The sequence below is a fragment of the Diadema antillarum genome, unplaced genomic scaffold (genome assembly GCF_040938485.1).
Source record: "Diadema antillarum isolate AM-2024a unplaced genomic scaffold, OU_Dant_1.0 seq00000471_RagTag, whole genome shotgun sequence".
Classification (NCBI taxonomy): domain Eukaryota; kingdom Metazoa; phylum Echinodermata; class Echinoidea; order Diadematoida; family Diadematidae; genus Diadema; species Diadema antillarum.
In genome coordinates this window covers 271,626-286,711 of record NW_027271439.1, presented here as the reverse complement: position 1 = coordinate 286,711, position 15,086 = coordinate 271,626, and the positions used below count along the sequence as shown (strand labels likewise).

Genomic DNA, 15,086 nt, shown 5'->3' with positions numbered 1-15,086 from the left:
TGAGAGACTGCTAATTTATGATCCCCTAGACATGATAAAATCAGTGTCCTCTTTTTACGACCTCTGGTAATAACTGCCTCTGTGATTTTCTTCCCTCCTCTTCATCTCTTTCTCTCTCTCTTTTATGTAAATATCGCCTGGCTGGCTGAGCACTAGAAGGGCGCTATAGCATTCTAAGATTTGAGCATAAATAAAAACAAAACAGTCCCTTTTCATGAGACAAAAAGTTTATCTCATTAAAAGTGGGTAGATTTATGAGCATTGTTCTGAATATTGAGTAAAATAGTGCCCTTGTGGTTTTGATTTTCAACATTTTACTGAAAACATGTATAATCTAAAATTGACACCACAGAGAAGAGGAGATTGAGCTCTACAATATAACACCAATAACTACCCCCCCCCCCCCCCATTGTAATAACAGCTTTCTGGTTCTCAGCTATATATGTGTGTGTGTGAGTGTGGGTGTGTGTGGGTGTGTGTGGGTGTGGGTGTGTGTGTATGTGTGTGTGTGTGGGTGTGTCTGTGTATCATCTAAATATCATGAGAGGGAGCTAGAGTAAGAATGAGAAAGAGAGAATCTTGCAAAGTTTAATTTGCAGTTTATAGTTTTCTCCACAGCGTGATTTAAATACAAAATATTCCTGTAGACTTCCTAATCAATTTTCAAATATTGGTCATATTTCTAGCTGTATAAAAAACAAAAAGAAAGAAATATTTCTTGTGAAGACAGGATTTTTTTTCTTCACTTGAAGTACTGGAGAAAAAATGGCCAATAGCCCCAAGATTATTTCAAGAATCTGATATATCATGTGATGGCCACTAAATGTCACTGAGTTATCAACCATGATGCATCCTTTGGGGAAGGAAGAGTTGTTGGGAGTCTTGTGCTTGTGACATCATTAGTACAAGACTCCATGGAATAATGCTAGTCTCACATTTCCACGAACGTTTTTGCCTCAACCTCGCGTGAGGTACAGCGTAGTATCAAGGATGTTTTGTTCTTACACATCATGTAAACATATTCTTCATAACCCAGTACGTCAGCTTATTTTGAGATCTCAAATTCAGTACTGTAAAATGAGGAATGTTTGTGTGCATTTTAATTTCGCGAATTTTGCGAGAGCCAAAACTCGCGAAATTAAAATGCATGCGAAAGTTCTTACCTACACTATATGCATTGAATGCCAGTGGCAATTCGCAAAAATTTCATGTCATGAAAAAGGCCGTCGGCTCCAATTCGCGAAAATTTCATGCCGCGAATATATCATGTTTTACAGTATTCAATTTGTGACCTTCCAAATTGATGAGGACTGGACTGGAAATGATGCAACTGCCACACTATTGTGACAGTTATTTTGATGTGACCGCAAGAAAGAGCCCATTGTTTGATATTGTAACAGCTCAATGCTGAAGTTCAATACATAAGCACTAATTTTGATCCCATAACACCCTTTAAGTGGCAGTCCTAGGGGGTAGCGCACCGGGAGCGCGCCCCACTTTATTTTTTGTCAAATTTTTTTTCAAAACAAAGAAATAAAAAAAAAAAATGGGGAGCGTGCACCCCCTCTTTCATTTTGTAAAGGCGCCCCCTCTTTACGGAAATCCTGGATCTGCCCCTGCCATTCCATTTAAATGAATACTGCCTTTGCATCTCTACCTTTCTTTACCTTTAAAACCGTCTTTGAGGCAATTTTATCTTCAAATACTTCTCATCCTTTTTTAATATCATACAAACAGGGGTTACAGAGCTGAAGGACTGTTTGACTTGGCAGACCAGGAGACTACTAAAAAGGGAGACTGACTTGAACTGAGACTAATAGATACCTTTGGCGCTTGCTTGTGTCGTAGGACCGTTTCTTCCAGGGCTGTCACCCACTGCTCTCTCTCCTCCGCACTCTGGGCTACAGGGAGCAAAGACAAGAGAATTGAAGTCATTCCATATAGCATTCACATTATCAGACAAGTTTCATCAATTACTGGATACGCCATTTATTTTGCAAGGTTTCTATTCTCGCAAATTTTGCAAGTCGGGTGCTATTCGCAAATGTAACTACAGGCAACAGTTTTAAGTCTGACCTCAACATAAATGCGACATGCATACATGTCCCCCGTTTATTACTATACTCTACGATCACATGAAATTGTTGGAAAGTTCCGATTTGGAAAAAAAAAATCAGACTCACTTTATGGTGTATAATGTAAACTGCACCAGAGAGCTATGTTAAGATTATGGAGTGCCAATATAGTCTAATGGAATGAAATACCTTGAGCTTTAAACAGAAATACAGCATATCATCATAGCAGAATATTACCAGAGGCCATGTCATTATGACATGCCCTCACCATTCCTACCATACGGTAACAAACACAACGCACGACATTTGCACCTACTTGTCATATAATCATTGAATATACTGTATATTTGACTCTGAAGGGTTCCTCCGCACATACACTTCTGTGTAATGCAACCCAACATGAACACATAAATCCTAAGCAAGATTTATAGATCCCCTCGCCCCCTTTACGTCTGGTAAAGAATGAGAGTAGTTGGTGAAAATTCTCAAATTATACAAAGTACATGTATTCTTTACTTCTCCAATCTCTAAACAGGATGAAAAACTAATTGATGAATGAATAATCAAATAGATAAAAGCACTGCATGACACATAACATATTGAGCAAAATCACCTGAAGACAGCATTTGCTGAATATTTGTTAAATCCCACAGTGCAGTTCAAACTCAACCTCTCTCCTTACACTCCAGATTGGGAGTATCAAGACAGTTACAAAAACAGGTCTTTTATACAACATTCTGTGAGAATACATTGTACACTTAACCCATTGAGGACGAGTCCCAAGTAAACTCAGGCAAGCGTCTATGGGAAATGTGTGTTGTAGCACAATCACACCATCCTCAATGGGTTAAGTAAGAGTATACCTGACATATTGAAGAATTCTGCTCATTTATTGAAGGTAAAAAATACCAGACTGTATAGCCTTTACAGAGGTAGATCTATGAATTGATGATAAAAGGGAGAAAATTGTCCTTGGATGTCTTGATTCAATTTTTTTTCTATTCCAGATGAAAGGCAAACTTCAATAGGGGTTGGGCAGCTACGGACAACAATTCTGATTTGAAAAACACCCTTGTGCACCTATACAGTCTGAATAGAACATTAGAACTGCCATCGCAGATGCTTCTGCAGCTCGACTTGTATGATAAAGTGTACATTGTAGCCCTATATACAATATGTAATTCACATGGGTGTATCACTGTGTTCCCTGCCAACATGGCAGTTTGCAGGGCAAGGCTTAGAATGGGCAAGTGTTTCAAACAGCACAATGCAGGATTCTGTAATGATGCTAATGCTTCGTTGTTGTAGATATCAAAGGTTTTGTTGCTGTTTTTTTCTATTCTTTTGTCCAAAGTCATCAAGACAGAGATCATTTTGATGGTAGAATAAAGAGGTAGTCAACATTTGTTTCATGTCTGCATGCCATCATCTGGTGGTATGTGTCAACTGGCAGAAAAAAATAGAAGCTCTCACAAGTCATTCTAAAAGACATTATATCTTTGATAACTTTTTAGTAATACCACAATAAATTTAGAAGCATTCTATAGCTATCAGAGCAGAAACAAGACACCTTGACAGCTTTGATGCCTCATGCTTTGGCAGCCACAATCATTCTTGGTGATACCCAAATAATTTTATGAACATGCCCTGATGCAAGAGTTTTTAAAAGCTGTTGCTCAACTTCCAAAAAGGCATAAACTCAAAAAAATTGTAAAAAAAGGAAAAAAAAAGAAAAAGATAGATCTATACATACTGTATTCAACGAGAACTAGTGCCGAGGTTAAACTCTCAGTGCAGCATACAAAGTGGGGGTAGTACTTTATATGCCGTATATTTTTTTAGGGTTTTATTTTTCATGAATTTCTCAAGTCAGGTGCTATTCTCAAATTTAAAAACATACTAATATTATTTACTCTGATCTTGACATCAATGCGTCGTGCACACATACGTTTCTCCATTCATGACTGTACTTCACAATCGCAAATGTAACCACTCGCGAAATTGTTGGGAAGTCCAGGATAGCGAAAACTTACACTTGCTAAAATAGATGGTGTTAATACAGTAATCTACATGTATGAGGGATATATAGGATTCTACAAGTGCTTACCCTGGAAGTGGAATGTCTTCTGGTCCACAGTGACTGTGAAGGTAGAGTCGTCCTCATCATCTATTCCTATGATAGCACCCTGCATGGGGACAGGAGAAATGACAGGTGTTTCTGAGATTGGCACATCTTTACATCAGTAATGACTACAAAATATCATAACTGCCCTACAATGAATTCTTTGAGAATGCCCAAATGTACGAAAATAGGCTTTGTGCAATATTATCTGAAATGCATTCACAACCCACAGAACAGACAAAAAAATGATATTGGCTACACCCGTTATAAATTCATACAATATGGCAAATGGGGATTATCGGTAGCTTCCCCCTCCCCCCCCCCCCCTCCCCCCTCCCCCCCTCCCCCCTCCCCCCTTTACAGGATGGTATAATATTGGTGGATACGAGGATTGGGCTTTTAACTTTTTGCAAGAAACCTTTATGAAATGGTACACAGCATACCATTCTAAGTGGAATTTAAAGTTTATTTGTTGAAAATTGGCTTTGGAATGGCCGAGACATTCAAAAACAAAGTAAGACAAAGTAAAACAAAGCAACTGTGATAGAAGGTGGGTCCCACCTTTCATTAGTATGGCTCTTTTTTTTTTTTTTTTGGATATCTGAGCCATTTCAAAACCAATTTGCAAATAAACATGGAACTCCTCTTGGAATTACATGCCCTGCCATATTTCATATAAAAGAGGTTTCTCATTATCTCACCAAAAAGTGTTAGAAGCTCAAAGTCAGGTCTTTAAACTAAAACTATACAACTCCTTTAAGGCAGCGAAAAAGAGTAAACAGAACTCAAGGTCAGATTTTTTGTCATAAATGCAAAATACACGTAGGATAACTATCCTGGTTTGGTTTGAATGCATTATCTTTCATTTGCATGAGCCATTGTGGATTTCTGTGAATGTAGTGTGCCTACACTACTTGATGTGTCAGTGTGTATGCATGTGCCCATGTGTTCATTCATTACAAACTATCCTTTCATGCCATACCTTTGTACAAGTGTATGTTCTGACATCTGTAGTGCCTTTGCACACAATTTAGTAAACTTCATATACAGTTGAACCTCTCTTATCCGGCCCCCCTTTATCCGGATCTCTCTATTATACGGACGCAAACTCGCCGTGCTTTTTTTTAAATAATTACGGGAGGAAAGGGGGATTCCCAACTCCTTGAGAACTCCTACACAAACACACATGAATTACATATTACTTCCAACATGATTAACATACATTACATCAAATTTCCTTCCAAACTGCTTACCTTCAGACATTTTAACATCCCCAAACATCCCCAAATGTAACAATGAAAAGGTTGCAGTATACACACTACTACATGTGGTACTACAATGGGCTACATCAGTACATGTGTATGTATATGTACATGTATAAAGTATTGAGTCTCCCGTATCCGGCCAAATCCCTTATCCGGATGAGCCCCGGTTCCGACTTGTCCGGATACGAGAGGTTCAACTGAAGATCTATAATCTATGGGGATCATTACAACACCAGTTGGAAGCCTCCTACCAATGAAATTCAGACACTCCTATTCCCCTTCCATATGTTGACATGAACTCCTTGACATGGATCAGGGATTTACCAAGGTCTACCTACTGTTTGGACAAGCATGCTAACTCTTACAGGTAGATGATTATGAATAAAACTGCCTTCATTCAGCGTCACGGGCTTAAAGGTCAACAAGCAAAAACAATGTCAATGAGATATTCAACTGCATGGCACAATTGTTAAAGATTGGATCAAAAACAGAAGTAACCTGCACAAATATAGAAAAAAGTTATTGCTGAAATTGATTTGAAGTTTTTAAATTTATATCTGACGAGATATTCAGTAGGCACTTGAAACTGGTTATGCTAATGAATGGGACATCTGTATTACTTCCATTATAGTTACCGGTATTGTTTATGTTACATTTGTACAGTACATATGTAAAACTGTCTTAATTCCACTTTCGTTCCATTTTGAAATACAACTTGCAAAATCAGGGGATTCTGTACTTGGAAAACAATCCTTTCCACATTTGTCACAATGATGACAAAAGTTTATGCTGCAGTATCTCTGGTGACTGCTGTACAATTCAATTCAATTCGTTTATTCATCTCATTTTCTCATAAAACAATACAACAGTATTGCATTTTACAATACAGAACACCAATCATTTACATATATATGGGTCTGTGAAAATGAAAAGAGAACTTGAATAAAGCCAAAAAGGCCTTGTAAAGTAAGTTCCCTTATGTACGAGTACACACAAAATAATTGAGTTTTAAGGTACAAAGTGTAGACATGGACAGAAAACCAACAAATACAACAAAACATAACATAACAAAACAAAACAAAATTATAAGACAAATGATATGATAGATTCACTATGTGTGATTTGCTAGAAGGTGTATTTTCAAAAATTTCTTAAAGAATGACAGGCTATTGCGTGAACAAATATCTCTAGGAATCGAATACCAGATTAATGGAAATTGGTGACGTACAGAGTTTGAAACCAGATTTGTTTTTACTACCCACATATGAAATCTATTGCAATTTCGTGTATTGTATTTATGAATTTCATTATTAGTGCAAAACATACATGAAATATTACGAGGTAACATATCTTTGAAATGATAAAATCCCAAAACAGCGGTATTATAAGTATACAAATCAAATATATTCAAAGTATTAAATTTATGAAAAAGAGGAGCAGAATGAGGAAGGTAATGACTACCAGTACATACGTACAGTAATGCTTTTTTCTGCAATTTATGTAACACTTCTCACTTTGTTGTACTCCCCTTTACAAACTGAAGATATTTTGCCCAGGTAGTGACAGACAATATGAAACAGATATTGCCTTTTACTGTGTAATTAACGTTTGACAACCCTGCTAGATTCTATTTTCTCCGAGAGATTAGATTTTCCCTGAAGTGTGCACCACTGGGGGGGGGGGGGGGGGGGGGGGGGATTGTCTTGAGGGTTAAAACATCCAATTTAAAAAGGACTGTCAAATGTTTCTAATATCATAATGATTGACAAGGCAATATGTATTTCTATAATGGTCTTACAATGTGCATTATTTCATTTCAGCCCTGTCGGGAGCTTGTCAAATTCTTGGAATTACCATAACCTGATGCGACCTCACTGCTTGAAATAACAATTTTAGATACTCACTGCATTAGTCACATGACTACATTATGACCAATCACTGACCAGTAGATCATTTGATACATGTGTATGTTGCAATAATGGCTAATATACTTCAAATCATTCATTTTCTCTTTGTCCTTCCTGTGATTCTAGTGAGCTTTTATTTGTTCCTCACGTGTGCTATGCCAGAAAGGCTACAAAGGTGTTCATGGAATTAAAGCAGAAAAAAAAAAAAAAATTTATAGCAACCTCTTTTCTAGCTTTTAGTTGATAAACCACCTGTTAGCAGGCCAGTTTTTGTCGGTTTCTTTCACATTCTTTTCCTAGATTTCCTAAAATTTCTTTATTCAGTTTCAGCTGTCCAACATTACTCTTGATTGCTACACAATGTCTGTCAGGCAAGGACACTTGAATTAGGTACATGTGTAACATGCAGATGAATCATATTCAACAGCATTGATTTCCACCACACATACAAAGTACCTATATTGCACCATATCAAAAATGCAGTCAGAGTATTAAAGAAAATATTTTAATTTTTTAGTAATCGGTGGAGTCATTGAAAGCTCAGGAGACTTATTTGCACGATGGTGATACTCACAGTCACACCTGGCACCCAATAAAGATCCATCCTGACAGATCATATTACGCAGGAAAGCCATTTGCTAAATACTGCACCATAAAGATTGCATTAATTTGCCGTGGAAAGGAGGGCACCCTACACTCCTGCTGGGTGTAATATCACTAGGAAGCACACACCAGCATAGACAAAACACTTGGCTCTCAAATCGAGCACACACAAACGCTCTTGTTACTGTCGCTGCTCCAGGATACTGGTAGGCACTTTCCTCTGCACGCATTCACAGACACCATGCGGTAAATTTCTAAAACTTTGAATAATTTTTCTTGATTGGTTGTTTTTCTAGAGTAAAAACCATAGATCATGGAACAATGCACTGACAAGCAGGCTGTGCGGTGCTCTGGTTCTGATAATAGGTGATGAACCCCAACAATGAAGATGAGTTTTCCAATCTAAAACAGTGCATCTGTCAAAGGGTTACACATTTAAAAACAAAGCACCCTGTTCACACTGAAGATGATACACTTTGAAAGTTCCATCCAGCCTCTAATAAGGCAAAAGAAGTCATTTTAAACTCCACTGCACAGGCTGTGAAGAGTAACTCCTCTGGAACACAGAAGTTGACCTCACAAAAATCCACACATCATCAGAGCGCAGATCCAAAGCAAGAATCCTTGAGGATGGCCATTCGGCCATTTCCCTCTTTACTGTCCCTACAGACCAACACTACATCACATTGTAGAAATCAAGCTGAAACGGCAGACAAAGATGACGGACGGCAGCTGTGCTGGTCTGACTGACTGACAAAGACTTGATGAGGTCTTCAATATTAAAGCATGCACACGTGGCTATCCATAGTATCACAAAGAGTGCAGGAGAATAGAACACATTGTCTTGCAACTTTTCACCAGCAGAAAAACATTTTTCAGAATATCCTTTTCCCAACGGATGTGGAAAGGAATCTCTCCCAACGGAAACAAGATGCCCCGAGCTATTAAAGGGGCTGACATCCAGCAATAAATGGGTCACTGCGGTATTAAACAGGATAGAAAGCACATGTCAGCTCTGTGCATTGATGAGGTCTACTGCTGGCTGCTATAGCTTCAAAGCTTTTTGTTGGAGCCTTCATGTATGACGACCTTTTACAAACAGCACTGCCAATACAGACTCCCATCACACCACGCCACAATGCACATGTAACATTACAGGCCCAATACAGGCTTTGTGCAAATCCCCCAATCCGATTTCCCCCAGTGTGAAAGCACAAATACACCGTCAACAGATTGAATACAAAATCAACTCAAATCAGAATATTGCTGCAGTAAACTTCTCTACCTAAAATGTACAGTAACTCACCCCTTATCTCCACCCTCCCCACCCCCTCTCTTACTTGTTTTTTCTCTCTCTTTCTCTTTACTTTACTCGGTAAGGCCAGCTCTTGGCAGCTAAGAGAAAAGTTACAGGGTCAACAAAATGAATGATTATGAGAGCCTAAAAATAAGTTTATAGACCAGAAACTACTAACTCTATTCTTCTACAGGTTGTAAAATATCAACCTCCCTCCGTTATTCTACATGTAATTGCCCGAGACAGAAAAAAAAAAATTATATATGAATATGAAATCAATGAAATAAAAATCCATTTATGCATCCCCCCCCCCCAAAAAAAATATAGTTATATATTTATGAAATTAACAAAATCCATTTGTGTATTTAATAGGTTGAAGGCCTCAAACACGATAATATGAAGCTGACTAATCAATGGCTGTATCACGGCTTTGTGTGTGTGTATGTGTGTGTGTGTGTCATAGTGTGCAGGTGTGTGAAAATACTGTTTCTGTGCTTGGCCTAGATGTATTTTACAACAAAAAAAATCATTCTTTATTCCTGTTATCACCTATTCTGTGAGTATAAATCAATAAAAAAAAAAAGAAGAATTACACTATCGGTTTTTTTTTCTATGATTAAACCCTATGCAAACAAAATAGCCAGAAATTTACTGTTTTCTTCACAATTCAGTAGAGGTTGATGCTGCCAGAACTTCTAAGTGATCTTATCCAAAATGTCTATATGTTTTAATGTAGTTGTTGTGTGTGGATATAAGGAGTTTGATTGCCACAAAAGGGGGAGGGGCTAGGTACCATTTTAAATCATGTTAAAGTCCATGATCAGATAGAGTAAAACAAAACCTTTCCAGTGATACCTCATCTGTAACAAAACAAAGAATTTTCTTGAAATTAGGATTTGAAGTACTAACATGTTTTATAATTTCTGTGTTCTTCAGCAGTTTGAATGGCAATATATCAAATTAACTTATTTTGAGACCAAACTCTTATGTTCCTTTACGGATTGTTAGGAACCTGTGAACTCATCACGTTCCTCATCAATTGAAATGACATACATTGTGGCATTGTCTATCTATTAAAGTGTCAAGGGAGGGCAGATGTGTGATTGTGTACATCCAATCAGATAGCATACCATGTACCGACATACATCACTATGGGGGAGGCAGCTCCATAGACACACTGTTTACAAGAAAGCACTATGCCGCCCTCTAGTGACCATAGCACGTACAATCTATGTCAAACATCCTCAATTTTCAGTATACAGCAAATGGCCTTTTTTTGTACATCAAATGCCATTGTCTGACTGTATGTGCATGTAGGCATCCTATACAAAACAATGTTTGTAATGTGTACATATGTAGCATAAAATGTACAGCATTACAATGTCTATAATTCCAGTGCAGTCTTCAAACAGAGACTTGACGTGAAATACCTCTTTTGCATTAATTTTGCACACACATCATGACCGTACAAATCATAAAAGTTGGTGGAATGGGTCAAAAATGTTCCTGCTGACTTCTTTGAACTTTTTTAGTTCTTAAAATACTATACTGTAGGCTTCTCTGACAGTTTTTGCATCCATGGATAACAAAATAAGATGTATAAAATGCTTCACAGCCATTATGGTCACATGAATGAGAACCAAACCAAATACACGATTAATGAGCAAAAAATAAATAACAGTTCATAATCTTGTTTCTCTTTGTATGATTATGCTTATATTTAAACTTGCCTGTTGTTTTAACTGCATTCATTTGGTTTCAGGGTGTTTTTTTTTCATCATCGCAATCAACTCTAAGAGGAAATCTTTTTACTTTTATTCATTATTTATTCATTTACTTATTTGTTTATTCGGTATCAACTGATCTCGGTAATCAAATCTAGCATTCAAGAGGGAAATAAAAAGTAAATGGAATATAAGACAACCTACTGACCTGTCTACTGAACTGCAAAATTCATCAAATACACAAGTTAGTTTGTTCAACTATTGCTCTACATCAGCGTTTAAAACAAAATATTAATAGAGAGAAAAGAATGAACTCACCCTGAGACGAACACAACCTCGTCTTGATCCTCTCATCATCTTGTCTTTGGACTGTGGAGAAAAGGAAACAAATGAAAGCCAATAACTGGTAAATGTACTTCATTGTCTCAAATCAAAAACAAGTCTTGCATGGCTGTGTAGTGTCTCCATGTCCATTTATAAATGATTTTTAATGCATCTCCTCATAGTCTAAATCCCTGGTTCCTTCTTGATATCGTTTGAATGCTCTATACATGAAATTGTAATTGGCATTTAGCGGCAAATTTCCGTCCATCTAAACAGCCGCAAAAAAACCCCACAAAACAAAACAAAACAAAACAACTTCAGCATCTGGATCCTGGTCGACATCCCGTTATTTTGCCCGTATGAATGACACTATCGCAACACATGAGGGGGCTTGCTGATCTACAACTAGGTAAAGTTTGGATGGCTTACTGAATGCTGATCAATTAACAAAACAACAACAATACAGAAGAAAATTCACGGCAAATTCAGCTAAATGACAATCAAGGGGTTAAATGTGTAGCTTTATAAATTTTCTTTCATTTGTCTTTACATTAAAATACTCCAGATAGCTGAAAGAAGTGCAATAACTATTAGCACTTTACAACTCAGATGGTGAAGACACCAGTTCTGCCTTCCTTCAAGTCTCTTTCTTCACACACTCAAGAAATTCATCTTGAGCTACTTGGAGCACCCAGCTTTGCAAGTTGACTTGCCTTCACAAGTCAAGTGCCATATGTTGTGTGGTTCACAACTGGAAGATATGTGATGAACAGTAAATATTTCATAACTTCGATACCAGTCTCCACTCCTTATGTCTGTCTACCCGTACAAATTCACTGCAAGTTCATCGAAATGCCCACTTTTGCCTAACGATTTGCATTGACAAGTGCCATATTGTGGCTAGATGCTCCACTTGTTGACTTGAAAAGTGATACCAGTCTGCAATTCTTCAAATGGTGTCTGTCTAAAAACTTTTGAAATTCACTGTACATATTCATAAGTAGAGTTCCTAAGAACACTTAGCTTTTCAAAGTTGATTCAACTCTACCTCGTGGTGTATTATGGATAACAACTGAAACACATGCAATGAACTTTGAACACTTGGCAAGGTGGTAGATTGGAGCCCTCTGGTAGAATGGGCGTAACTCGACACGTTTAGTGTTCAGTGTGAACTAGGATAAAGGCTTTCTAAAGCTGTTTTCATTTCAGGAATCAAACAGAAGCCTAAAATGAGGCTCAAGCCTGCACGCATGATATCATTTTCTCCTCCTAAGATACAAATGTACCTCTATCTCTCTCCTAGAGCTATTCATCAATGTTAACAATCGTTTTGATGACTATTTTACAGTCACCCTGAGAAAAAAACAGACAACAATTACTTGTACGGTCTCTTGATTTTGGAGAAAAAGGAGAACAACAACAACAGAAGAACTATAGAGTTTTAGATATGGGGAATTACATTCCAGAAATCCATTTAACATATTGTTGATGACTCCCCTAAATGAATCATCCAGAAAAAAGAAACACTGCATGAGAACATCACACATGGATCTTTGCACTGGTTGTGTATGCAAACAACATCCAGCAGTTTTGTCATGAACTTCGATATTGATTTTGACAGATAGTTATCAAATCATGATTACTCAAATACATTTCGTAGCTCATGGAAGAAATGTTTATTTTAACTTCAAATTATGTGATTATGTCTGGTACAGATAGCAACCCCCTGTACTTCACACTTTGGAACAGCGTGTGGTAAGGTGCGTACATATGCTCAATTCGTAAACATTATGAGACAGAATCAGCATTTTGAAATGCTGATCCATGGCGCGGTTAACGGCAGATGCTAATTTTTTAGCTAAAAAAACAGTTGATTTCACAAACACAAAAACGATAAACCCCAATTGAAGCAAGCTGTTCAGCACGTCTATTTCATGTGAACTGGAAAGGTGTTAAAAATGACGTCAGAAGAAATGCCTTGATGTTATTTTGTATTTACATGTATGCTTCCCCATTAGATATGAATACTGAGAATTGCCGGTCATAAATACACACTTCTGTGCATTTTGAACCAGTGTTTTGAAAAGCTGTTCATATCAAACTGAGACGGAATGCAACATGTTTTGAATGAAACTCATTTCAAAAGCCTGATTATGACCCCCAAAAAGTTCAGCCTAAATGCACACTTAGAAATCTTGAAATACCTTATCTCTGCTGCCACACACTTCACACTTTGGAATAGCCTGCCTTGGCAATCTCTATATCTCCTCTGATGTCATCTGCTATTGTTCACACAGCATCGTAGTACAATTGATACTTTACAACTTTAATGTAGCCTTTAAACAATCCATATTTACTACTGGACCATTTCTAATATTTCTTTTCATGATCAGACGATGATGTCATATGAACTGTAATCTCAACATCTAATGTCACTGTTTGCAGATGCCTTTACTTAGAAATATGGATATACGAAGCTTGGTCTACGTTCATTATGTATGGCACTCATTCTCAAATCTTCTTTTCAAATCTTTTTATCTTCTTCTTACCATTAACATCTTAACATAATGATAATGATAAAGATTTCTATCACTCCAGTATATCATCATTAATGTCATCACTATCATTATAATTTTTTAGACATAAAAATAGTACACACACATTTTACAGAATCATAACTGCACTTCAAATCTTTTGACAGACTTTAATGAGATTTTGATGTTCAGTATCAATCCAAATTTCCTATGTCTACGTCATTGCCTTGAAGGCAGGCCATCCTATTTGCAAACAACACTGCATCAATGTCAACGCTGTCCCCTGTTTCCACAAACATGGTTACTGCAAACACCTGCTCTCCATGCACAAGCATGAGAGGAACTGTCTTCTCAACTGTTCAGCTGTCGGAAGATGCAAACTGAAGGGATCACTGAAAAGCTAGACTACACAGTATAACTGCCCTCTGTTTGACTGTAATAGAATTATAAAATGTGATCCCTCACCACATCATCTGATTTAAAAGCTGATAATTAGAGGCGACTAAATTTGTGAAAACTGCAAAACGGACTTGGTTGTTAACCCATTACTAAAATTGCCCATCATATTACTCCCTATTAAAAGGCCTGAAACCACCCTACTGTTTCTTTTTAATAGTTGTATGCTTTACCATTTTTTTTATTTAAAAGAGAATATAAATAATTATAATTTGAAAGAGGTTAAACGTCCACAAAATGTCAGAATCACTTCTGTGATACATCACATTCCCTTGGCACAGTCTTATTATAGGCTTTCATAAACACAACTTATAGACAAAAAAATGATAATCACGTAATAAGCTATTTTACAATGTTGCACATCATTTAGAAAGTTGTCAAAATGAGAGCAATATATTGCTGTACCTTCCAGGGAATCATTGGCCGTTATGTACAGAATCTAGAGTTGCTGAAGGGTTAAGCAAGATTCCAGGCATTTGACAAAATATCCACAGGTTTGACATTGAAACTTACCTACAATGTGTATAATCCAATTTTCAAAGCCTAGGAATGGTTGGAATTTAAAACTTTTGAAAATCCTAATTACATTGGTAGATTTAAGATTTAAAAGAATGTCTTTATGCTGGTGTTTTGAATATGACCAAATCTGTTTCAATGTCTACTCTCCTGCAAGGATAAATCAAACCTTGACAGTATAACTGTTGATGTATCATTCTGACACAGAAAGTGAAACCTTGTGGAAAGAGCATTCACCATCTCTTCCTATGTTTAAACACAAT

The 15,086-nt window shown here is 37.1% G+C and overlaps 1 protein-coding gene across 1 annotated transcript in view; it reads right to left on the bottom strand.

Moving 5' to 3' along the window:
• Window positions 1–15,086, bottom strand: part of LOC139733324 (oxysterol-binding protein-related protein 9-like) — a 56,188-nt gene that overhangs the window by 37,469 nt on the left and 3,633 nt on the right. Inside the window, exons 2-4 of the mRNA XM_071644162.1 lie at window positions 11,312–11,362; window positions 4,183–4,261; window positions 1,825–1,901 (exon numbers count right to left, since the gene is read on the bottom strand). Coding sequence (XP_071500263.1) covers window positions 1,825–1,901; window positions 4,183–4,261; window positions 11,312–11,362 — 207 coding nt within the window. The remainder of the gene's footprint in view (window positions 1–1,824; window positions 1,902–4,182; window positions 4,262–11,311; window positions 11,363–15,086) is intronic.